At 49.9% G+C, this 24128-nt stretch overlaps 1 protein-coding gene across 1 annotated transcript in view; it reads right to left on the bottom strand.

Annotated features, from left to right (window-relative positions):
• CHST15 (carbohydrate sulfotransferase 15) overlaps positions 1-24128 on the bottom strand; it is a 73067-nt gene that overhangs the window by 18188 nt on the left and 30751 nt on the right. The window contains exons 2-5 of the mRNA XM_032882128.1: positions 13133-14202; positions 12107-12446; positions 10050-10196; positions 6572-6728 (exon numbers count right to left, since the gene is read on the bottom strand). Of these exons, the coding sequence (XP_032738019.1) occupies positions 6572-6728; positions 10050-10196; positions 12107-12446; positions 13133-13678 (1190 nt within the window). The 5' untranslated portion in view covers positions 13679-14202. The remainder of the gene's footprint in view (positions 1-6571; positions 6729-10049; positions 10197-12106; positions 12447-13132; positions 14203-24128) is intronic.

Here is a 24128-nt window from a genome sequence, read left to right as displayed (position 1 = left end):
GCTGAACTACGAGAGAAATTCCTGCCGCGGGTAAGAGGTCTACAGCGACTCAGAAGCCTAGGTGGGCGCGGCTTCCTATCATCTGAGCTCCGTGTCGCCCTGGGATCGGTATCCTGCTCTCGTCAGTGTGGAGTCCACACTTAGCCACCCAGGAGACAGGGGTCCTTATGGCTCACAGAGCCTTGTTGAAGTGGGGAGTCATCCTGCTGGTGGCTCACGGTCCCGTCCCATGCGGTATCTGCCATCCACGGGAAAGACCTGCTCCGCGCAGGCCTCCCCAGGACAGATGGTAAACAGTGACCGCTGGACGGGACAGGCCTCGGCGGTGCCATCTCGGAAGGGCGGTCCCAGCCACATGGCTCCTGATGGCATCAGGGAGACCTCTGTGCGACTGCGTCATGGCCCACCCCTTCACGCTGTCGGCACCCTCCCCCGCCCCCGCTTGTCCCACGACGGGCCCCATAAACCTCCTACACACACAGCTGTCTCCACCTCTGCGTCCCAAGGACCAGCCTCTGATAGGGAAGACAGCTCGAGTCCTCAGTCAAACCGACAGGGGCTCAACCCCAGCCTGGTCACTACTAACCAGGTGACCGCGGGTAGGCGACTGAGGCCCACTGCCCACACACCGGCTTGCCAAGTGCAAATGAGGCAATACCTGAACAGGGCTTAGCACAGAGGCAGCCTGGAGTTAATGCCAAGGTCACTTAATGAGGGCTGTCCCCACCCCTTCCATTAGACACGGGCTCCAGGAGGCCAGACAAGGATTTTGCCCTCCAGTGGTCAGCTCACTGCCAGCCCTTCAAAGGTATCCAATAACTGTGTATAGTGAGCAGATGTGCACTCGCTCGCATCACTGTTAGTATTTACTCCACTGTGACCTAGTCGTAATAGCTACCAATTACACAATGCTTTGCATTTCCAGCCTGCTTAAATACATTACGTATATTAAGTTGACTCTTACAACCCTAAGAGCAGGACGATTTCCCCCCATTTCACCAAGAAGGAAATGAGACACAGAGAGGTCAAGTAGCTGCCCCAAGGTCAGTGGCAGAGCTGGGACCATCTGGTCCCCCAAGGCTATGATTCTATCAAGGTGACCCTGGTTTGCCACTTATTACCCATACGTCCTACCACCCACTTTGCAGATGGAGTAAAATCCATGAAACCAGGATTCCTGTCCAAAGGCTTAGCATTGCTCGTTACTTTGTCCGAATGACCAAGTGCATGCAAACGGATACTCTGTATTAAGTGCTTCACTCCCTCCTTTCCTCGTGCACCATCATAGATTATTTACTGACCCAGTCCAGTAGATTGCTAAAAAGTCAGTTTCTACAAGCAGATGAAGAAAACAATGCCCCAGGAGTCAAGGTTCAAGGTGCCCAGGTCAAAATCAAGTTCTCGTTCTTAACTGAGCTCGGTTCTCATTCCCGATTTGACCATCATCATAAAACGTGAGCAGCACCCAGCATCCTGCGCTGGTCACTGCCCTCCCCGGCAGTAAGACGATGCAGACTTAAACCCAAAATACAGACACAGTAAAATCCTTAACAGATGGCGTGTGACCCCACTCCAAGTGTCCCCTGAATGAACTGTGTCATCACCTTCCAGCCATTTGTCCCGGTGAATGACGGTGGCCTCTGAATTACGAGGCCAACTCTGTCAACCACTCACAGACGAAGAGACGGGAAGCTCCTGGGAGATGTGTTGAAAAGAACAGTCTTTCCCACTTTAGAGTCGAATTAAAGGAAGAAAAATTCTGCTTTTTAATTAACTAGGCCAATTTGGCCTAGAAATGTTTCACTTTTTAAGCTGTCATTCTCTCTTACGTAGAGAAACTTGCAGTGTGAAACTTGGCTGGCCCTTCTGGCCATGAGAACCGGCCTTCCACTCTTCCTCTGGTCTCCTCCAGAAGGGGGAACAGCAAACGTACCATTTACATCTCTCTCTGGAAACTTAAAAGTGATTGATTTGATTCTGTGTGTAATCCCAACACTTTAATAACCCCCTACGTTGGATCAATTCTAGAAAAAAGGTTAAATATGAATCTGAAACTAGAAACAAACTCCACCCCCACCCCTGCCAACTTGTAGATGGAAAGAACAGTTTAGCCTCATCCCACTGGCAGAAAGCAACCTTCCCCTGCAGAAGAGTGAGGTCATGCAACGACCCAAGTGGGCTGATGGCCTGTAATCCAGTTAGACCAATGGGAACAGGGGTTCCAAGTGTTTGTTTCTTCAAAAAACCTAAACATTGAGCATCTATCATCCTTTCCGGCTGGGATGGCTAATAAGCCAGACATTTAAGATAGACCATGAGTCACGGGTTTCAAAACAGAAACAGTTTTTTCAAAACAAAACAGTTCTATAATAAATTCCTATGCTGCATACTTTTTTAAATCAATGTTTAAAAAGCAATGGAACAGCTGTTGCTGTCAGTAACCCACACAGACATTGTGTGCATGAACGCCCCCCGCCCCCCGCCAACTGTGCATGTGCAGGTTCTGCCTCGACATGGTGATGCACTCGCCTCTCTGCTCCCAGTCACACCCCTGGGGCCTAGGCTCCCGGACAATCAGACAGAGAAATGGGGAGCAGGTGTAGTAGGCAACCATCCCTGCTCCTTGGCATGCACACCCCGCCATCTCCTCCCCTTGAGTGTGGCCTGGCCCTCATGACGTGCTTCAAATCAACCGAATATGGTCAAGGTCATAGGCTGACACTCCAGTGGTGAGATGACACAAAGTTGTGACTTCCGACCTGCCCGCTGTTTCTCTCCCTGGCTGGCTCTGAAGAAGCAAGCAGCTATGCTGGCAAGGCCCAGAAGCAAGGCACTGAGGGCAGCCTCTAGCCAACGGCTGGCAAAGAATGGAGGCCCTCCTTCCAACAGCCATTGAGGAACTGAATTTGGCCAGTGAGCTTGACAGCGTGGGAGCGTGGAAGCAGAGCCTTCCCCAGTCAAGCCTTTGGATGAGACCCCACCGTGCAGAAGCCCTGACTGCAGGCCTGGGAGAGATCCTGAAGGAGAGGACACGGTAACTGTGCCAGATTCTGACCCACAGAAATGGTGCAATCCTGAGTGTGTAGTGTTTTAAGCTGCTAAGTTTTGGGGCGATTTGCTACATAGCAGTTGATGGCTAACGTAGCAGGCACCCTAACAACCGGCTCAGCCTCCAGAGGCAACTGCCACCACGACATCCCACCACCCCCTCCTCGGCACCACGTCCACTGTGAGAGAGGGAGGACCTCACTTCTATGTAGAAGTACCTGTTCCCAGAGGGTAAGCCCTGGGTGGGCCTTCATGGATACGTGCGTGCACGGCACCCAGCACCATGCCCAGTGTGTGGCCAGGGCTCAAAAAAATGTCTGAATAGATGAACTATCTCCACTAAGGATGAGAAAGGCAAGAAATCTTCACTTTCGGGTTCTATAATAAATGGAGTATTTGACCCAGAAAGCAAGCAAGCAAACAAAGGGGTGACTACTTGGTGACATCTTGTGGCCCTTGAGCCTTCTAAAGGAAGGCAGGCTTTGGGCTGGGTCTGAGAGGCAAGTTGGGTAGGTCATGCCTCTGGCTCACTGTCTGAACCTGGGCGGCACCATGGCCCTCCCCATTCAAAGGCTCGCCTATGGCGGTTGTGTTCTCAGAGGTAGAATCGGGACTGCAGAAAGAGAGGGACACGTGTAGGGAAGTTGACTCCACTCTCCGACAAGAGAGCCCGTGGTCTTTACCTTTGTCCTCACTGATCTCCCTGCTCAGAATGCTTCCTCCTCTCAACCACGTTCCTTCTTTGTTGACTTGGCAAACTCTTACTCATCCTTCAAAACCCAGCCTGGCTTTACCTCCTTTTCCCTACCTGAAGCTCGTTCCCTCTTCTGAGCCACGTTCCCTCTTCTTCCCACTGGTTCCACAGACCATAACAACCACAGCCATTCCTGTCTTGCAACCAGCCGTGAGCTCCCCATGCCCGCAGCCTAGAACAGGACTGACACACACCAAGAAAGCCCAGACACCGCTTCCCACTGGTCTACGCCCAGGGAGTGACAAAATGTCACAGTTTTCACTCTCTGGGCCCCCTGAGGTTGAGGCGCAGAGTGACCTTCCTCAGAACGAGGAACCAGGGAGATGTGACAGGAAGACATTCAGTGAGCAGAAAGCACACTCTTGAGAGAATGTTCCAACCTTGTGAACTGCAGCTGGGGGCTGTCTGGGGGAGGGAGGCAGAGCAGCTGTGAAAACACCTCAGTGGGCGGCGAGGGGTCACTTAGTCACTGAGCCTTTCCTTTCAAGGCTGACAGTTACATAATCACGTCTACACGAGAGCACCACTGGTTTGTGTCAACTGTTCTTAGCCTGAGGGGACCGACCCACCCCGAGAGCAGAAGGGCCAAACTCCTGCCTCCAAAGTGCTGGAACGAGCAGGTACGATGAGGCGAGCTGTGCTGAGGGCGGCGGCTACCTCAGCACCGGACCAGATGGATCCCTGAGGCTGAGAAAGGGACAGAACGGGAGCAGAACCATCTGGGGCCCATAGATGTGTCTTGCGGTGTAGCACCAAGAGCGCTGCTGGGACGGAAATGGGGCTGAGAATCCAGCTCCCCTCTGACCAGATCACATTCACAGCCGCAAGGGCCATTTTGAGAGCTCTACTGAAGGGACAGAGAAGGAAATTCAGGGAGAACAAGCAGGGAGGGGACGTGAAGACCCGTCCTTCTGGGGGCAACGGCATGAAACAAATGAAGTGACATGTGAGACTGTATGTGCTTACTACCGTGTGTCATACACTCACACAAACACACACACACACACACACACACACACTGCACTTAGCTGCACAGGTAAGCAGTCTGGAAGAAAACATACCCAATATAAATAACAGCTATCAGATGGGAGACTATAGGTGCTTTTTTTTTTTTTTTTAAAGATTTTATTTCTTTACCTGACAGAGAGCGAGATCACAAGTAGGCAGAGAGGCAGGCAGAGACAGAAAAGGAAGCAGGTTCCCTGCTGAGCAGAGAGCCCAATGCGGGCCTCGAACCCAGGACCCTGGGACCATGACCTGAGCTGAAGGCAGAGGCTTTAACCCACTGAGCCACCCAGGCGCCCTATAGGTGCTTTTTATAACAGTTCTCCTCTGTAGCTTTCCAGTACTTCCTCAGATTCCCACAACATATCTCATTGTCGCCATTGGCAAGGATGTGCGGAAGGAAATGCACACCCATCCAAGGAAGGTATTCAGGGTCCCTTAGGTTCCTGGGGCCACTATCACAATCTTGTGGTCTGTAACTGCAGGAATTTAGTCTCTAGCACTTCTGAAAAATGCAAGTCTGAAATCCAGGTGTCGGCAGTGGGGGCTTCCTCCTGGGGGTTCTGCAGGAGGGTCTGTTCCAGGCCTGTCTCCAGCTCCCAGTGCCAGCTGGCAACCCTAGGCGTTCCCTGGCCTGCAGACATGTCCCTCCAATCCTGTACCTGTCATCACATGACTCTCTCCCTACATCCAAATGTCCTCTTCTCAAAAGGACACCAACCCCTGGCTTTGGGGCCACCCTAATCCGGTAGGACCTCATCTTGACCTGAGTCCATCTGCATAGACCCTGTTTTCAAACAAGATCACACACACCCATATGAGGGGTGGGGCTAGAACTTCAACGCATCCTTGGGAAGGGCACAATTCACCCCCTAACAAGAGGTAGGTAGAAAAGGGAGACACAGAGGGCCGGATCTGCTTCGATACCCAGCGGCCTCTCCCACTTGGGGAGAGTGACCCTTGGGTCTATGCGGCTCTACAGGGAAGAAAGGGATCCAGCAAGATGCTCCCAAAAGACAGACTTGATTTCAAAGCAGGAGGAGTGCTGTAACAGAGCTGGACTGCTCATCTTGGGTGGGGACTCCCACTTGAGGGTCCTGGAGTGGCCTGAGGGCCCCCCTCTCTGATGGGACTGTACGACACAGACCGTCCCGCTAAGTGATTTCAGGCCCCAGAAGCCCCCATCTTCCGCCATCCCCACCGGCTTCATTATGGCTCAAGCTTTGCCAGTGCCGGCCTGGCCACCCCCACGCTGTCCAGTCTCACACGAGCTGTGCCTTTCTTATGGCAAAGCAGCCCTGCCCTTCATCTCTCCTCCTTTCGGTCTTCCCAGGAAAGCTAGAGACGGAACACTCAGAACTGACAGGGTTAAAGGCCTCGCCCATGTCGGGACATGAGGAATAGTAGGAACCAAACCCCTCAGCAAACCCTGACGTCCCTAACTCCAAGGGGGTTTCACATGCCCTGACAGTCCCCAGGGAGGGTCCAACGTCCCCAGGTCAAACCGGCCAAAGGCTGAAGGCGCACAGACCACGGTCAGAAGGTCTAAGAAAACGATCCTCAATTTGTTTAGAGCCAGTGGAGATCACACCAACAATAACATTTACATAGGAAATAGCAGTAACATTGCAAGTTAAGCTTGTTTATTTAAAAAAAAAAAAAAAAAAAAAAAAAAAGGAAGGAAGATCTTGTTCATGATGAGAAGGCAGGCTGTCCTTCAAAACTGCCTGTTCGCCCCAAATACAAGAAACCCAAAGTGCTCACCTCTCTACAGGGTCCCTGAGCATGACGATCAGCTTGGCGTCGGGCTGAAAGGCGTGGATGAAGTCCTGGGTCAGGAAGGGTGGCTCCCCATCCGTGCTGTTGTCGTAGAAGAAGGTCCAGGCGTTGTTGTCCCACATGGTGGAAGCGCTGGCCTCCCCTGGAAGCAGAGAACCCCGAGAATGAGCAGCGCTGCGTGAGGGGCTCCCACGGGGCAGCCTGTGCGAGGGACAAAACCAGGCTCCACTATGAGCACATGGGACTTCGGGAAGAGGTAGCTGGCAAGGCCTCTCTGCCCCAGGGACCTCCCCTGCTCCCACCCAGAGCTCTCTGTCTGGAAATCCAGGTGATGTGGGCAACAGTGAGCACCTGTTTACCTGTTTCCTCCCAGTTCCTCTCCAGGAGATGTTAAAAAAAAAAAGTAAAACAACCCTCTCCCAGCATCTGGCCTCCCAATTTCATGATATTTGACATTGCTCTCGGTACACAGCTCTGTGGCATTTTAAAGGCCCACTGAGAAGGTACTAGATGGTTCCCTTTGAAAAGCACCAGGGATGAAGGAGTCATTGGGGAAGTTGACCCTCGTTAGGAAATTCAATGCAATCTGCATCAAATTCTCCAAGAGATCATAATGCACAGTTGGCCCCGGGCATGCTCTGAGATCAAGCAAGAGGAAGATTTTGCAGGAAGGCTCATGGGACCTCCGTCTGGAGGTGCTGTGTCCTACATGCCCACACGCCCCATCGCCCTGCACACAGCTGGCGCTCAGTCCACGCTGACTGAGTGGACAGGGAATGGGTCCAGCACTTTCTCATGGTGGTCTGTATGAATGAAGGATGAAATGTGATACGCAGTCGAGGGTGGTCACGCGACCAAGATCCACACATTTCAACATCTCTCACTCAGATTCTTGAACCAATTCCCTGACTTTTTTTTTTTTTTCAGAAGACTCATCAGAGGTTTAGAAAGAAAGGCAAATCGATCAATTACATACAAATTCAATTTCCCAACATTTTACATGGACATTTGATACATCTCAAAGTCACTTATTCAGGGAAAATCTGAGCCAAAAGACTAGTGTCTTTGATCAGTGATGAGTGCATCACAATAAAGCAGGGAGTTGGCCGGGCCCTGTCTATTCTGTTGGACGTGCAATCCCATCGAGGTGAGCATTTCTGTCCTGGTCTTTCCTTTCTTCTCTTTTTTGAAAGATAATACCTTAAGATACAGAAGAGACAAGTCAATCAGAAGTCCTTTGAAAATTCTACTCACAGTGAATACAAGAATATTAGAACAAGAGAAGTATCTGAAACGAAACTGACAAAATTCTGTCAGATATCATAAATGGACTACTTCTACAACCCTAGAAACATCTGTCCATCCACCAGTCCATCCATCAGTCCGTCCATCTATCCACTCATCCTCTGTTCATTTCACATCCATTCATCCAGAAAGCATTCATCTGGTGTCTACTAGGTGCCTGGCACTGTGCGTGGCACTAGGGATAGGAGGGAACTAAGACAGACAATCCCCTCTCCTCTCCAACCTTACAGTCTAGAGGGAAGCGGCAACTCCGTACACAACCATCTCCCCAGGCGAGCACATGGACGGGCAGAGCGGGGCACCATGAGAGCAGAGGCAGGGAACTTTCAGTGTGTCTAGAGCCCCACCCCCAAGAACCCGGCCCCTCGAATCCTTTGTCAGCCAGCCTTTAGCCCAGACCACTGAGGAAAGGCTCTCTCTGACCCCTGAGCTGAGAAGAAGAAAGGTCCTTCTGCTCTCCCAAAGATCTCATCAGAGGAAGCGGAAGCAGAGGTGAATCACATTCTAGGCCCGGGAGGAGCCAGAATGGAGCTGGTCCAACCAGCCCATTGCACAGATGTGCAGGCTGAACTCAGGAACACGTAGACAACTCTCGTCACATGGCCCAGAGCTGGCTGGTGGCATGGGCGGGGCTAGCTGCCAGCTCTCCCCACGCCTCTCCTCTACATAAAACTTCCCAAACCCTGCTTTAGGTAAATATCAGAGTGGCAAATTTTTTCTCTAATTTTCCTTTTTAAATCTAGAAATAAGTAAAATTAGAAAACCAAACTAAGGCTTTCCTTTTTCATTCATTATCTTGGGCTCAATTTCCTAGCCCTAAGATGTGTATTTTTAGCTCTTTCCTAAGAACACAAGATTCTCCCAGAGGCATATGGTGTGGGAGTCACTTGACGCAAATATATGAATGTAACAGTCAACTATTAATTAGACTTGTGATCTGGGGTGTGTGGACCCAAGGGTGCAAGAAAGTAACTAGTAGCCAATTCACACCAGGGCCGGAGTGGTATGGGACCTCATCCGGCTCTCACAACTTCACTTCTTTGCCTTAAAAAAACAAAACAATAAATAAATCAGGACTTAGGCATGTAAGCCTCTCTCCTAGGACAGGAAGAGTCAAAAGCAAAGAGCCATCTTTCAGATGGTTGATTACAATTCCTCTTGGTTGCTAACAGAGTCATTGAATTTGGAGAATCAAAATATAATAGATTTAGGAAAATTAAAAAGCAGATCACTGCCTCAGGTAACAAATTTAAGGAACATATGTGGCCAGACTTCACTCTTTTAGAAGGTCTAAGTGGGTAAATGTCTTCTCCTAAGCTGAATCCAAGACAAATAGGTAGGTTTTTTATAAAACGTTCTTGTGAACTAAAAAAAAAAAAAAAAAGATTATTAATCAAGCCACCTCATTGTGAATGTCTAAAGGCATTAACCTGACAACGGCTCGGCTTTTTCAACAGCAATTAGTCACCAACAATGCATTAGGGCTATATCTGTTTCTGGAGAGATGGCCTCTGTCTTCCCAGGGTCCTGGGGCCAAGGATTCCAAAAGCCACATCAGTAAATCAATGACTCCTTGGTTAACTGTGCTTATGATCCTCCATCCAAACTTAGATCAGTACATCATAAAAAGAAACCAAGCCATGTGTGCTTAACTTGAATTTAAAAAAATGTCAATTTTTAGAAAAAACCATTTCAGGTACAAGGGAGCCTCCACAGAACTAAAAAAGTCCACTAAACATTTCTGCTTTATAGAAACTATGTCAGTAATGCAAACGTACATAGTGTTAAGAGCGATGGCCAGGTTAGGAAGTGGGCAGGAATCCTGCAACTGTCCCCTGGGCCAGAGCAAAAGCTGGGCCAACCCCAGAGCAGAGGGCGCCCAGTGGGAGTGGGCCCCCTCTCCCAGCATCTGGTCTCCCAATTTCATGATATCTGACATTGCTCAGGGTACACAGCTCTGTGGCATTTTAAAGGCCCACTGAGAAGGTATTAGATGGTTCCCTTTGAAAAGCGCCCAGAGATGAAGGAGTCATTGGGGGAAGCTGACCCTCATTAGGAAATTCAATGCAATCTGCATCAGATTCTCCAAGAAATCACAACGCACAGCTGGCCCCAGGCCGGAGCGGCCCCTCTGGGCCCCCCCTCCCAGAAGCCGTACCGATAAGGATCCTAGTCATCCTGCTCTCCTCCTTCGCAGAGCCGGCCTGCAGGCCTTGATGAATCTGGTGTGCGGCCAGGTCAAAGAGGTCCAGGTAATCTTCCACGGGGTAGCGGTCCCGAAGCCCATCTCTCAGGCGGACAATCCCTACGAGAACCAAGAAGCAGGAGTTACTGAGGACGAAGTGGCCACTGCTGGGGGGTGGCCTCCTGGGGAGGGGCTGAGAGGGATGTCAAGGCCCCAGGGGCCCAGTTGTACAGCCGAGGCTCTACCCATGTGAGCTGCCAGAAGGGGCTGGCAGTGAGAATATTTGCAAACTGGCCGTCCTCTCACCTGCTCACTCAAGGGGTGGGGACCACCATTCAGCTGCAAGTGGCAGCTTCCAGGATGGCACACCTGTTAGAGAACAATCAGTGCATCTATTTGGAGGGCCAGGCTTGGGGCTGGCTGACAGGTGCACTCGGGGGGTGGGGGGTGTGACTGAACAGCAATGCACACAGTGTATCAAACAGGGATGGGAGGGTTATTATTTTTTTTAAGATTTTATTTATTTGAGAGAGAGAGAGAGAGAGAATGAGCAGGGGAGGGGCAGAGGAAGAAGAAGCCTCCCTTGCTGAGTGGGGAGCCTGATTCGGGGCTCGATCCTAGGACCCTAGGATCATGACCTGAGTCGAAGGCAGATGCTTAACTGACTAGCCCTCCAAGTTTCCCAGAAAAGAGAGTTTTTATCTGAGCTTCTATCTCTGGCCTGTTTGATCAAGCAGCTTGTCTGTCCATCCAAACAAGGGTAATCATCCCGGAATCCTGGGACACGTGGTTGAACCCACTAGTTATTCTGCCATTGGTCAATGCAGCTGAAATTTGCCCCTTGGCTTAAAAGTGGGCCAATTTCATGTGCAACTCTATTAGCAACACACTGCCCCCAAACCACAGCTACCAAGGTTAGCGGAAAGTGGAGAGAAAATGTCCCATGGGCACAAGAGCAAGAGGTTCAAGGAGACTCTGAGTAAAGGATCCGACAACCACGCCCCTGCGCTTCCCTCGTCCCAGCCAGTAGGAGGCTGGTTCTCATCAGGGCAAATGGTGACCTGTGCAGGGAGAGCACGCTACATGACGCCAAGGCTCCCGCGGCTGCCTCTGCCAAACCACAAAAGACACATTTACCCTTCTGTTCGTTCACTCCAGGAAGAACATCAAAACATCAAATTGATTAAGTCAATTTGTCAGGAGACAAGCAGGACTTGGTCTCAACTTAGGCTCTACGAAGGAAAACTTTTAAAATTCCCTTCTAAGCAACCAGTCCTTTACATGAAACATGCCCTCGAGTCCCGCCCCAGCTTTGGCATTTGTCAAAGTGACCGAACGTCTCCTGGCAGAAGGGAAAAGGTTAAGAAGAGGAAACAGTGACCCGAGGGCTGTGGGGTGGCTCAGGCTAGGTGGGGGCCATGTCCACGGTCACCCAGAATCATGTCCATGTGATTTTCCTTCTGAGCTTAAAGCAGAGGGACAGAGCAGGTCGGACAAAAAATGAGGCCCAAAGACTCACAGCTCTCAAAGGAGCCAGCCAGAAGCTTGAAACTCACCCCGTGTGGCAACCTTTCTTCCTGCAGTGTCCCTCTGGGGTGGGGAGCCCTGGGGACAACACAGCAGAGCTGGGGTGGGGAGAGCCCCAGGAAAACGCCCACCTGGCATCTGGCACTTACCACTCACCACTGGCGGAGGTACCAAAGCTCTTCAGGGCAAGAACAGCCAGCATTCTGCACCCTTCCCCTTGCCCTGCACAGTTGGCACTCAGTAAATGCTCTCTGGATGGCTGGGAGTTGCATCCAGCCCCGTGGGTATTTGTGCGAGGAGCCCGGAACTAGCCAACTGCCGGCTCTCTGCCTCTCGGGGTGTTTCCTCATCTCCGGCCCTGCCTCCCTGGCGGCCCTGAGCATCCTGCCTGGCCCCGCCTACCGACATGGGCGAAGCAAAGCTGAAAAACTGAGGACCGAGGCAGGAGGCGGGGCCAGGAAGGCTCACCCCGCCCACACGCAGGCCCCGCCCGTCGCGCTTACCAAAGCGCTTCCGGGTCCACCAGTGCGGCTCCTTGATGGCGGAGAACTTGACTTCCGGGTGCAGCCGGAGGCGGTCGTAGAGGTCAGTGGTGCCGCACTTGGGCTGCCCGATGATGTAGAAACGCGGCAGGCAGCGGAGGCGGAAGTGCTTCCCGCTGGCGTGCGACAGGTGGCCCCAGAAGGCCTTGCGCAGGGCGTCGAAGGTGGAGCGGAAGCGCTTGGAGTAGAGCACGTAGGAGTTGGTCAGGTACGGGTCGGTGGTGTTGCGGCCCGTGAACTCCTCGTACCAACAGGGGCTCTTGCTATTTGGAAGAAATTTATTGGGGATTACTGAAAACATCTGCAACGAAAGAGAAAAAGAGGGAGAGACAGACGAAGGCGGGAAGTTAGCAAAAACATGTTCTCACCACGCCGCGGTCATGCCCTGATCCCCGCTACGGTGTTCACATGTGACGTATTATTTGACAAGGACGAAACACTGAAATAAAGCAAAAGGTGGTGCATGGCCGAGGCCGTGTTTTTCCTTAGCCCAAAATAAAACTAAAATCTGGAGAGACAAGATAAAAGCTTCCTCAAAATGCAGCCTACACGCACCACAATCTAATTAAATGTCACAGTTGGAATCTCTTCACTAGTTGTGTATTTAAATGACCATTAGAGACAAAAATGCTAATTGGGGCACAATAGAAATAGGATGATAGTGATCTACAGAAACAAGCTGAACCACCATGGCAGCGAGTCAAGTCCCTGCAATGGAATTCTGAGAAGGGGTGGCCCTTGGGTGTATCTAGCGTCGCATCCAGTACCTCGAATTTCCTCCTTGGTGTAAACATCGTGAACACACAGCCCTCTCCCAGTGCCCGCGCAACTGTGAGGCTGTCAAACTATCCTCATTGCACACCTCAGAAATTTTTTGGTCATTTTTCTTCACTGTGTTTCCCAAAGATGGTGACAGCAAAAGGAAGCATCTATTTTTAAAAATCAATCCATCCCTCAATCAATCCAGATTAGCACAAGGCTACTCACGTGCAATTCCTGCTTCTTGAGATCTTCTCTGTCTGGGAGCTGCCTGGTCGTGAACTCGATCCTGGCGGTGATGCTGTTAATAATTAATTTAATGCTTGGGTAGTCTTTCACATATGAAATATTATTTACAGAGGGCTGGTGGTGATGTTCTTTCGTGTCACTCGGGTTCTCGCCATCCATCAAGCTGGGATTGCTGGGGAAGGCTCCGTAATGGAAAGGCGAGGAGATCAGAAGCTCTTGGTGGGCTCCAGAAAGGATGTAAGATGCCATCACCAAGGTCATGATCATCAATCCAAACACGAGGCTGCATCGCTTCCCCTTCTTGAAGCGCAGAAACCTGCCCCAGCTCTCATTCCCCTCGGCCCTCACCTCGAGGACAGCAAGCAAGTTCATCTGCTTACCGTCTACACGGAGCACAATTTTGTTCTCTCCTTTGCAGGCGGGGCACTCCGGGTGACCGTGAAGGGGGCCCCCTCCGCAGCCAACCTGCTGTTTGTGCTCGTTGTTGGGCAACAACTGGATGCAGCAATTAATACAGTGCCTCATGGTAATGCCCTTGGACGGCTGGCCCCCAGAGCCATGGGCGAGCCCCTGGGGAGCCCGGATGCGTGCAAGTAGTGCTGGAAAAACTTTAAGGATGTCTTTTGATTAGATAAGATGGTCTTAAGGCACAAGCAACAGACACAAATAGAATATAAAAATGAGCAGGCACCAACGCCCTGGAGAAAGGGTAAGGGCCTTCTTTGGTTCAACTCTGAAAGACAACAGAAAGACGTGCTCTCCTACTGTCATGTTCTGTAAGCAGCCCTGCAAGCTTGGAAAAGTCCCCAAGTGTGGGAGCAAGTCTGCCTGTCCTTCAGGTTTTTCCCATGGCACAAAATGAAGTGTAAGATTTCTCGCTGGAGGACATAGAGACACTCAGGAGATCGGAAGGGCTCATGGTCTCAGTGAGGCACGGGTCGGCATGCCATCCTTGGAGAGCCCCGTGAAGATTTCTTCTTCTACATCCCACACTCCTTTAAAATGTTTCCTCCTCAGGGTGGAGCAAAATCTTTAAAATGTCAGATTACCTGAACAACAAAGAAAAGAGGTTTTATTACATGATGTGATGATAGCCATAACCCTGGGATCACTTTCCTAGGAGAGAAGCTCTCTTTTCCACTCCTAGGTTTCAGTCACTCTGCTGGGTCACGAGCAAGTCACAGAAAATCACGTGGGATAAAAGGAGAGCTTTTGGAGCTCCCCATCAAACACCTTATTTTTTGCACATCCCCTAGATCCTCTAATGCCCAGCCACACCACAGCTTAAGTACCGATCTCCGAATCTCAAGACTTCGTAGTCGTTCCCAGATGCGTGCACGGTCAGTGACTTTAAGTTGAGAGATGAACTTAAGTATCCATGCTTTTAAATCCACAAAATATCCAAGAAGCAGCCCAGTGAGGAGAGGAGTATGCAGAGAAAATATGTTTCCTCTCTCCCAATAGCACCCATAGTCTGTTACCAAGAACTAACTTTTATTATCGGTTTAGGAGGCAAAAGTTAATGAAAATTTAGAAACACTGAAATGATTCTCTCCTTCAGTAGAGTGCATCATATTAAAAAAAAAAAAAACCATTTGACTTTAAGTTATTAAGCAATTAAACCAATGTGCTGTATTCCCCTGAGTAACATAACACTCAGACCCTGAAATCATTTTTCACTTTCATCATCCTGGGGAAAACATGATTCTTAAAAATCCATTAACAGAATTCTGTGGTTAGAAAATGTATTGTTGCCCAAACGATGACACTTCTTTGTAGATGCTGTAAAAACAGCAAAAAAAGGAGACTTCATTTCCAATAATGGCAGACCACTACTAACTAGCTGTGGGACCTCCAGGGGGCCATATAACGTCTCTGAGCTTTGCCTCCCTCCCCAGTAAAATCAGGGCAAGAGTACCTCACTTACAAGCTTGAAGCCAGTATTAAATTAGCTAACACACATAAAGAGTTTGCTTAATGCCTGCCCATAGTTATTTGCATCCCCTAAAAGGTAGGCAACATTCATAACAGCATCATCAGTGACCATTAAAATTATGTTTTTTAATTGTCAGTGAATGCCAAGGATGTCCAAAGTGGAATCAAAGATGGGAGATCCTATCCCATTATTTTTCCTTAGGGCTTGAGAGTTACCCAAAGGCCGTAGACTCACCTCCAACTTGGCACACACACACAACCCTCAAACGATCCTACTGGTCCCCAGAGAAGGTAGGATTAACCAACTCTGCATTAAAGCCTGCTCGTATTGGTTGGAAGGCTGAACAATGAGGACTCACCAGCAGGAACCTTCCCTTCTCTTGGACAGAAAAGCCCCTGCTTTATCAAAATATGCTGACCAAGAAAAAGCCAAGTAGCGCTTCCTAAAACATCTCCCTCTCAGTGTTCTGCATCTTGTTGATATGTGTTCTGTGCTTAAATGACTCAAGGAAAAGTTAAGCTGAACACAATTAGACTCCTTTACAACAGGACTTTTGGGGGCCTTGAATATGCTAATGAGCCCTGGGAGTCCACAGGACAAGACTAGAAGATGCAAAATTTCCAAAACATAATTGGCCATGGAATTCTCACTAATGTCACAAGGAACCAGCTTGAGAAATGCTAGTTAAGGGAGGCCGAGATTGGGGTCAAGGCAGTTCTGGGAAGAGCAGAGGAGCAGGGGTGTGCGGGAGCAAACTATTCTGGAACCAGGCCAACACCCGGGGCTCTGCCGCCCGCTCATCTCTGAGAGAAGTTGGAGGGACGTGACAGGAACCTCAAGGCTCAAATCCCTGCCTCCCACTCGCTCAACCACCTCTGACCCATCACTTGGTACAAACAATTCTTCCAAACCAAAGAAACAAAAGGGCAAGATCCCCTACTTGGAAATCCTATCGCTAAGCCAAGAAAACATTTTTTTTACATGTTGAAGACAAGGCCAAGCGGGGCTAGAAGGAGGCTCCAACCAGGATCTCAGTGGGGAGTGTGTTCACACCCTTCTGTGCCTCTGGTTGCAGAAAGTCTAATTAGATTTTTTTTAAAAAGAAAAAAAAACAGAGTCTTTGAAGCTCCAAGACAAGAATGTACAAAATCTGGACCCAACAGAATGGGCAAAATATTCCTAAACAAAAACAAAGATTTCTTCTTACAAGCCAACTAACTGGGTCATTGGGGAAGCTGACAGGCTCAACAGGGAGACTCTGGGATGTGGTGAGCCCAAACATTCGTACCCCTGGGCAGGCTGCACCCTCCAGCCAGACCTACTCCGGTCTCACTTCTTAACACAGAACAGGGAGCTGAGACCTGGGGTGACAACTCATTCACTTGTTTGTTCTTCTGTTGGGCAGATCCCTTCTGAGGGACAAGCCTGGGGCAGGTAGCGCTGGAGGTGCGTTTGGGTCATGGAGACCCAAAGTCAACGGAAGACAGAGGGGAACAGAATACAAAATAAACATGTGGTCTTTGTCCCCAGTTCCCAGCAAATAGCTTCTAAAACCCTTGGAATTTCCTCAGTGAAGGAGTGAGAGGAGCATCTTGTTGTTATTCATAACAAGCCCCATTCAACCACAGCTGAATTTATGCTAATGAGATGACTCTTGTGGGAAAGCCCCCCCACCCCATAGCTTCAGGATGGGGCTCGTGGCCAGAAAGCCCAAGCCTCCATTAGACAGTCAGAAGGTTGGAACTTAGAGCCCCACTTCCCCAACCTCCAGGGAGGCCAGTGAGGGAATTGTCAAGGCCAATGATTTATTAATCATGCCTATGTAACAGAACCTCTATAAAAACCCCCAAAAGGACAGGATTCAGAGAGCTTTCTAGCTGGTGAATTCGTGGAGGTGCCGGGAGAGTGGCTCCTTGCCCCTCCCCCCAGGTCTTGCGCCAGGCATGTCTTCCCTCTGGCTCTTCCACAGTTGTATCCTTTATAACAAACTGATAATAGTAAATAAGGCACTTTCCTGAGTTCTCAGCATGGGTCTAAAGAATTATCAGACCTAAGGAGGGCCTTGTGGGAACCTTGGAATTGGCAGCTGGATCAGACAGAAGCTGGGTAGCCTTCGGACCCGGAGGCTTGTAACCGGCATCTGAAGTGGAGTAATCCTGGGGGTCTGAACCCTTAACTTGTGGGGTCTATGCAAGCTCTGGGTAGTTACTATCAGAACTAAACTAAACTAAACAGTCAGCTGGTGTCTGGAGAGTTGGAGTTTGTTGTCATGGGAAAATAATATATAATTACCCTACAAGTTTTACTGAAACATATGACCAGTATCTAGTATGAAAACACCCCTTGACGATATCGATTAAAAATAAGTCCTATGACCATATCCCACACACGGCTGTGGCCCTTGTCAGTGCAGGGCCTGGGGTTTTGAGGCTTCCAGACCAAGCCCTGGCTGGATGGATGGGAGTTGTACAGAAGAAACCAGGGCAGAGGGGCTTTTCCCCACCTGGAGCTTATATGTTGCCAGGAGTTAGGGGCTACGGGGCAAGAGCCAATGACCATGACAATGTCAGGCACCGATGAAGGTTGTGAAGGAAACACAAAGGGAGAGTACAAGGAAACCGTGACGACAGGCCTTCTCTAATGCAGCACTAGGCCCAGATCATTCTTGTAGTCAGGAGCTGCTCTGTACACTGACCTCCATCCCCAGGTGAGACTTGCATCCCAACAGGAAAAGGGGTCCGGCAGCAGGATGTCCAGAGAACAGTAGTTGGGAGGGGGCAGGTAATATCTGAACGATGAGAAGGAAGCCAGCCACGCGGGGCTCAGGAGAAGTAAAGACCCTGTGAAGGACAGAAGCTGGGGAGTAAACCCCAGGGGGACCCCCAGGAGGATGGAACCCTGGGCTTTGGGACAGATGGGGGCTAGGAACCAGAAGCCAGATCCTGTAGGGTCTGGAAGGTAGGATCCCGGGCTGACGTTTGTCCAAGCGCAAAAAAGCAGGCACGCCACGTATTCTCTCAAAAGGACCTTTACAAGACGTATAACTATTAACCAACATAATCCAGTGAAGAAAAATCGAATTAATGTGACTGTTGAAGGGAAAAGGGATTGCTGTTATACTCCTGAACTGGCCTTTCCCAAACGCCGCAAACCACCCTGAGAACAGTGCCGCGGGAACCGAACACTCAGGTAGTTCTCCCTTAAAAAAAACAAGCAGCACACATCCCTTGCGCTTTACCTATCTGGAATGTTCCCACTTTGGTGCCTGTCGACTCAGGTGAGTCAGGACCCCTGGCACACCCATGCGGGTACTAAACCAAAGTACTCAGGTGTACATTTCAGTGAGCTCGCTTCCCAGCCCCGGCTCAGCGCTGTGCCTGACAGAGGCAGACAGCAAGTGTGGGAACCCGGACCCCTGTGCGAGATCAGATGACTGGTCCCAAAATAGAAAGCGTTCAATTACCCAGCCCTGGCTAGGATGCCCCCTATTAACCTCTGCACCCCAAGCATCATTAGCAAGCCATTTATAACAAAATTGTAATTGAGAGACCCAGAAATACCACTTTAGAGTAAGTAATTGAATGCCCCCTCGGTGTAAGATCGATAAAGGGCATCCAATTTCACCCTAGGAAAAACTTATTAAATTATTGTAGCTATGAGCTGATACAGCAGAAGAAAGATGTACAAAACTTCAAAAGAAATCTGGATGGATTTAAATAAATAGCTTCATTTAGGTAGACCATTTACATCTGCCCTCGGGGAGGAGAAAGGAAAAAAATAGCTAATTACATTATTTTACTTGAATGTTTTAAGGGAAAAAAAAAATTTGATGGGTCTTAAGTGACCTTTACTAAAACACAAGGCTCTCTTCTGATTAGCATGTCTAACTGCTGACGTTTCTCTTTGGGCTACGCATATGGAAATACATTTCTTCAAGGAACATTCATCAACAAGTATAAGAAGCAACATGTCTCATATTTAACTCAAAGATAGAAGATTGTCCCCGAGAGTGAGAAACAGCAAGCCTGGAGAGTCCTGTACAAACAACAGATAACCCGTTCCAGCCTTATAGCTGGAGTTTGATGCTTTTGATCACAATGCAGTCAATCACCAGAATAAAACAACGAGCCTCAATGATCCTCCCTGGCTATAGCCCAGGGGAAGGAAGCCAGTCAGCAGATCTGTGGGCCAGGACACCAAAGCGGCGTCCACCTGGAGACTTTAGGCAAGTCCCCGAAGTGATCTGGGCCTCTGGATTCTCAAAAGAAATCCCTGACAGTAACAGATCACACACAAAACTGGAGCCTGGGTGCCGGAGGCGGGAGATGCGGCTTTGATATTGAGCAAATCGTCCTATGCCTCCCGTCCCGTTTCCCTGCATGTAAACGGGGAACGCTTGCAGGACCTACACCGGAGCACTGCTGCGAGCATTACGGGATCAATTCATATAAAGTGCTTAGAAGAGTGGCCCATAGTAAGTGCTCAATAAATCTTAGCTCTTTTGGGGGCGCCTGGGTGGCTCAGATGGTCAAGCATCTGCCTTCAGCTCAGGTCATGATCCCAGGGTCCTGGGATCAAGCCCCACATTGGACTCTCTGCTCAGTGGAGAAGCTGCTTCTCCCTCTCCCTCTACCCTACCCCCACCACCGGCTCATGCGCTCTCTTTCACTCATTTTCGCTCTATCTCAAATAAAATCTTTTTTGTTAATGTTGGCTCTTTTTATATAGACATAGTCCTCGACCACAAGAATTATCTGGTGAGGAGCAGTTGATTACTGCTTTATGGTAGATTGCATTATTTGTTCCTTTATCAACCTGCCCTGTAGTCTGCCTGCCTTCAGTGAATGTGCAACCCCTTCAACGAGACTGTGGAATTCAAGTCTCCGCCCCTTAGCTTGAGTGTGGAGACTGGCTTCAGCCAACGGAATGAGGCAGAAGTGACAACGTGCTAGTCCTAAGCCCAGGCCTTGAGACTCATCACATGTACCCACTCACCCTCTGCACCTCTGCTGTCACCATGGGAAGAACATGGTGGCTTGGCGGTGCTGGGGGGGGGCTTGGTACGTGATAGAAGCTAACCGATACACTCTTCCACAGGTTATAAGCACTAGGTGTTACTAAGTTAAACCGGTATAGTTTTACGTTTTTAAGTTCCAAAAAGTGTGTCTATATGAGCAAAGTGAACCATGAGTGATTCAGGCCAAAGCAATTCATCCAAAGACCCAGACCCAACTGAATCAATGCTTTTGCCTAATGGAACCCCTTGGCTAATGCCAAAAGCACATATGCCAAACAGTGCTGGAAACCCAGATGGCAGCTGTTCTCAAACAAGACATAACTGCCCAAATGTCATGCACCAGGTCACTTTCTGGCAAAATGTGGGTTTATGACAACCGCAGCTGTTCTCCTTTGTTATCTGAACAACTGGCCCCATTCTCCCCACTTCCTGATAAAGACACCTTTCTCCCTGCCTCGCTCTGGGGCCGCTGTGATTTCCTCAGTGCTTCCTTGAGCAAAGCCCTTCCTAGAGCCTAGTCCTTGGGATGTCCTTGCCAGGTTGCCCCTTTCCCGATGACAGAGACACCTCATCCGTGCTTTGTCTAAAGCAGGGCTTTCAAACTGTGCGACCTGAAGGATCTTCCTGGCGTGCCCAAAATGTGTGTCAGCAAGAACACGGGCAGTTTTTAAAAACTATTTTTAAAGCATCCTTGACTGTATTGTAAATTCATTATCAACATAGTTGTTAATAATAACTATTTCCCATGCCTTATGGTATGTAACTAGTCTTACGTCCCACGAAATAGGGAAGAAACAGGCATTTCCTCTGTGATCAGATCTCCACAGGATACAGCCAGCCTCCCTTGCATCTGGTTTAGAGGCCGGATGATTCCCAACTCGGTAGAAAGTTGGGATGTAGCAAAAATGTTTTCTGACCAATCCAAAGTGTTGACAGGCTTTGGAGTGAGGCAGACCTGCGTTTCCATCGACTCCTCTCCGTGCCAGCTTTATGATCCCAGGCAAGTGACTTGACCATCCTGTGACTTTATTCCCTCATCTGTAAAATGGGAGCAAAACCATCTGTGTCACCTAGCATGGATGTGAAGGGGAAATGAGATAGGAGATATAAAAAGCTTCATCCGGCATCTGGCTCCTGGCCGACCTAGTATGTGACGGGTGTTCTTTGCATTCTTCTAGGAGAAGCTCTTAGGCCCTCGCTCCAGGCCGACTTGCTTACAATGTATACATAATGCTAGGCACAGGTGTCCAATTTTCCTGTCTGCAACTAATCTGAAACAAGGAATGCAAAGAAGCAGGGGACAGCAAGAGGCAGCACAGAGAAGGAGGAGGGAATAGCCCAGTTTTGCAGCAGAAATGAGATGCTAACAAGCAGACCCGACTGGGATTATTCGGGTGCCCTGGACACCAAGATGGGGAGCCCTGGGGAGTCTAAGACAGCTGGAGGTGCAACTTGGGAAAAGCTCAGCCCCTTCACAAGACTCCTCCGTCCATAACCTGTTCAGTGCTTACCACAAAGGGTCAGTCTTCCAGAAACGGGCCTGTTGCCAAAGGTCTGAAGGGCTGGGCTCAGCTAACGGCTTTACGGATGGGAGGTCAGAGCTGAAAAGAACTGGTGGAGGATTCCTGGGGACTTTGACTGGGAAGTCCTTCAAGCTATGAGAGACCTGGAACACTGCAAGAAGGACGGTGGGCAGCCAGGCCCCAGGTCACCACCCGGACGGACTCCAGGGAATCCAAACCGCGGGTACCTGCTCCTCCAGGCATTTCACAGACAAAAAAACCGAGGCGCAGTGGGATTCTGTACTTCCCCAAGGACACGCAGCTCCTCGTAAAGAGCCAGTGCCCTGACCCCTGTCTCCCCCCACCCCGCCTCGCACCTCATCAACGGGGAGCCCTGCCCACCATCACCCTAGCCTGGCCTCGGACAGTCTGGAAGCTCCTCCCAGCCCCTTCCTGTCCCTTCAGAAACTCTCTCCTAAAGAACAGATTTGCACAGAGATACAGGACAGGGGGCCCTGGACGTGCGGGAGGCAGCCATGGTGGGGAAAGGCAGGTACCTCCTTCAGTGACCTTGTCGGCCTTGTCGGCCTCGAGTCTTAAATGGTCTCAATTCAGACTCTATAATTCAGACCCTATTCATCCTGCAGGCTCCTCTGCTCCAGCTGCAAAGTATGGCAGGCACCACGGGAGGACAGGGAGTGGTGGGGGGGCGGCGGGATAGGGACCAGGTTTGCAGAGGCTGGCCTGGTGCCAAGTGTAGGGCAGCAGACGGTGGTGGGGGCTGGTCCATTCACAGAACGCCGAAGCTAAGACAGCAGGGAGGAATGGAAAGGGCCCCATGGAGGGGGGGAAGCAGACGGAAGCCCCTTTTGTTCTTGCGCATCAAAGGGAAAAGACTGGAACCTCTACTCTGTGCTTTGAAATTTTATAGCCACAAAAGTGCCACCTTCCCAATGAGGCAGCAAGTTAGTACATGGGGCCCTGAGCAGGTGCTCCCCAGCATGTTCTCCCCCCAGTCCTGATCATTAACCTGGCTGGTCACCCACTGCAAGTCACCGTATGTCTGGGCCTGTTTCCTTGTAGGTAAAACCTGGAGCCGGCACGACCTCTTTCAGCCCAGACACTCACAGGTGTAGGATTTGAAGGGACCATTTCCCTGATACAGACCCACTGGCATCATTTTTATGTCTTCTACGGCTGCTAAGAAGCCGGTGGTCTTGTAGCAAGCACTAAGAAGCTGGGGCATACCTCCTTTACGCTAGGCAAAAAAAAAAAAAAAAAAAGCTACACAATCAGCTCGAAAGACACAAAAGTGTTTTCTCCTTAGCCCACACCCTTAAGCACATATTTATCAATCACCGATTGCATTTGCTGAGGCAACAAACACGTGACATACAACCCAGGACTTCTGGAACGTTCCATCAAAGGCTAGAACAAAATCTCCAGAAACATGGCCACACTCAGAATCACATATCCCATTTCAAGGGCTGTCCCCAGCCCCCATGCTCCACCCCCCCCCCAGCCCCAAGAGTCTGCAGACCCCAGGAGAACCAGCTCTGGTTTGCGGAGCAGAGAGGCGGCCTCACGACAGGGACGCGGACCCACGGGATCTCTGCCAGTCGAAGGCTGGGGGAGGAGGGGAACGAATGGGATCTTTTTTTTTTTTTTTTTAAGATTTTATTTATTTATTTGACACAAACAGAGAGAGATCACAAGCAGGCAGAGAGGCAGGCAGAGAGAGAGGAGGAAGCAGGCTCCCTGCAGAGCAGAGAGCTTGATGCGGGGCTCGATCCCAGGACCCTGGGATCATGACCTGAGCCGAAGGCAGAGGCTTAACCCACTGAGCCACCCAGGCGTCCCGAATGGGATCTTTTTAATATTCTCTGAGCTGGTGGCTTTCCGATAGGGTCACAGACAGACATCCCTATCTCTCTGCCACGTGCAGCACAAGGGGATTTTCTCAGAAGGGAAGGGTGGACAGGAGACTCTGATGCTCGTGCTGCTGCCATCACACGATGACATCAGTGTGTACGAGATGTGCAAGGTCTTTGTGACACGGCCGACAATTTTCTTTTTCTGAAACCAGTTGTGGGGGGAAAACGATTTCCGATGGTTCATTTTCTTACTGCCAGGGGTAATGCAAATCCACACTAGATTTAGGTACTAGATTTCCCACTCAGGCTTATAGATCTCCCGACAGCGGTTTTCTACTAAGGCAGAACCTACTGGAGACAAGCTTCCACAACCTGCTGTGAAACCTGAGCATCTAATGCCCCTTGGCAAGAAAGCAACGACAGTTGCCTAAGGTAAAGAATTTCAAGGAAACAAAGTTTGGTCTGTCTTAAGGCATTCAAAATGCAAACTTAAATATCACCCTTTGTGCAGACCCAAAATACGTTTTTCAGGGACCCCAGAGGATGAGTGCACCATGTGAGGTCCCTTCCTTTCTTTTTTTTTTTTTTTTGAAAGAGACAGAAAGAGTAGGTGGGGAGAGGCAGAGGGAGAGGGAGAGAATCTCAA

Source organism: Lontra canadensis, unplaced genomic scaffold (assembly GCF_010015895.1).
Source record: "Lontra canadensis isolate GAN:19392208 unplaced genomic scaffold, GSC_riverotter_1.0 scaffold79, whole genome shotgun sequence".
Classification (NCBI taxonomy): Eukaryota; Metazoa; Chordata; class Mammalia; order Carnivora; family Mustelidae; genus Lontra; species Lontra canadensis.
This window is presented reverse-complemented; position numbering and strand designations above follow the sequence as displayed.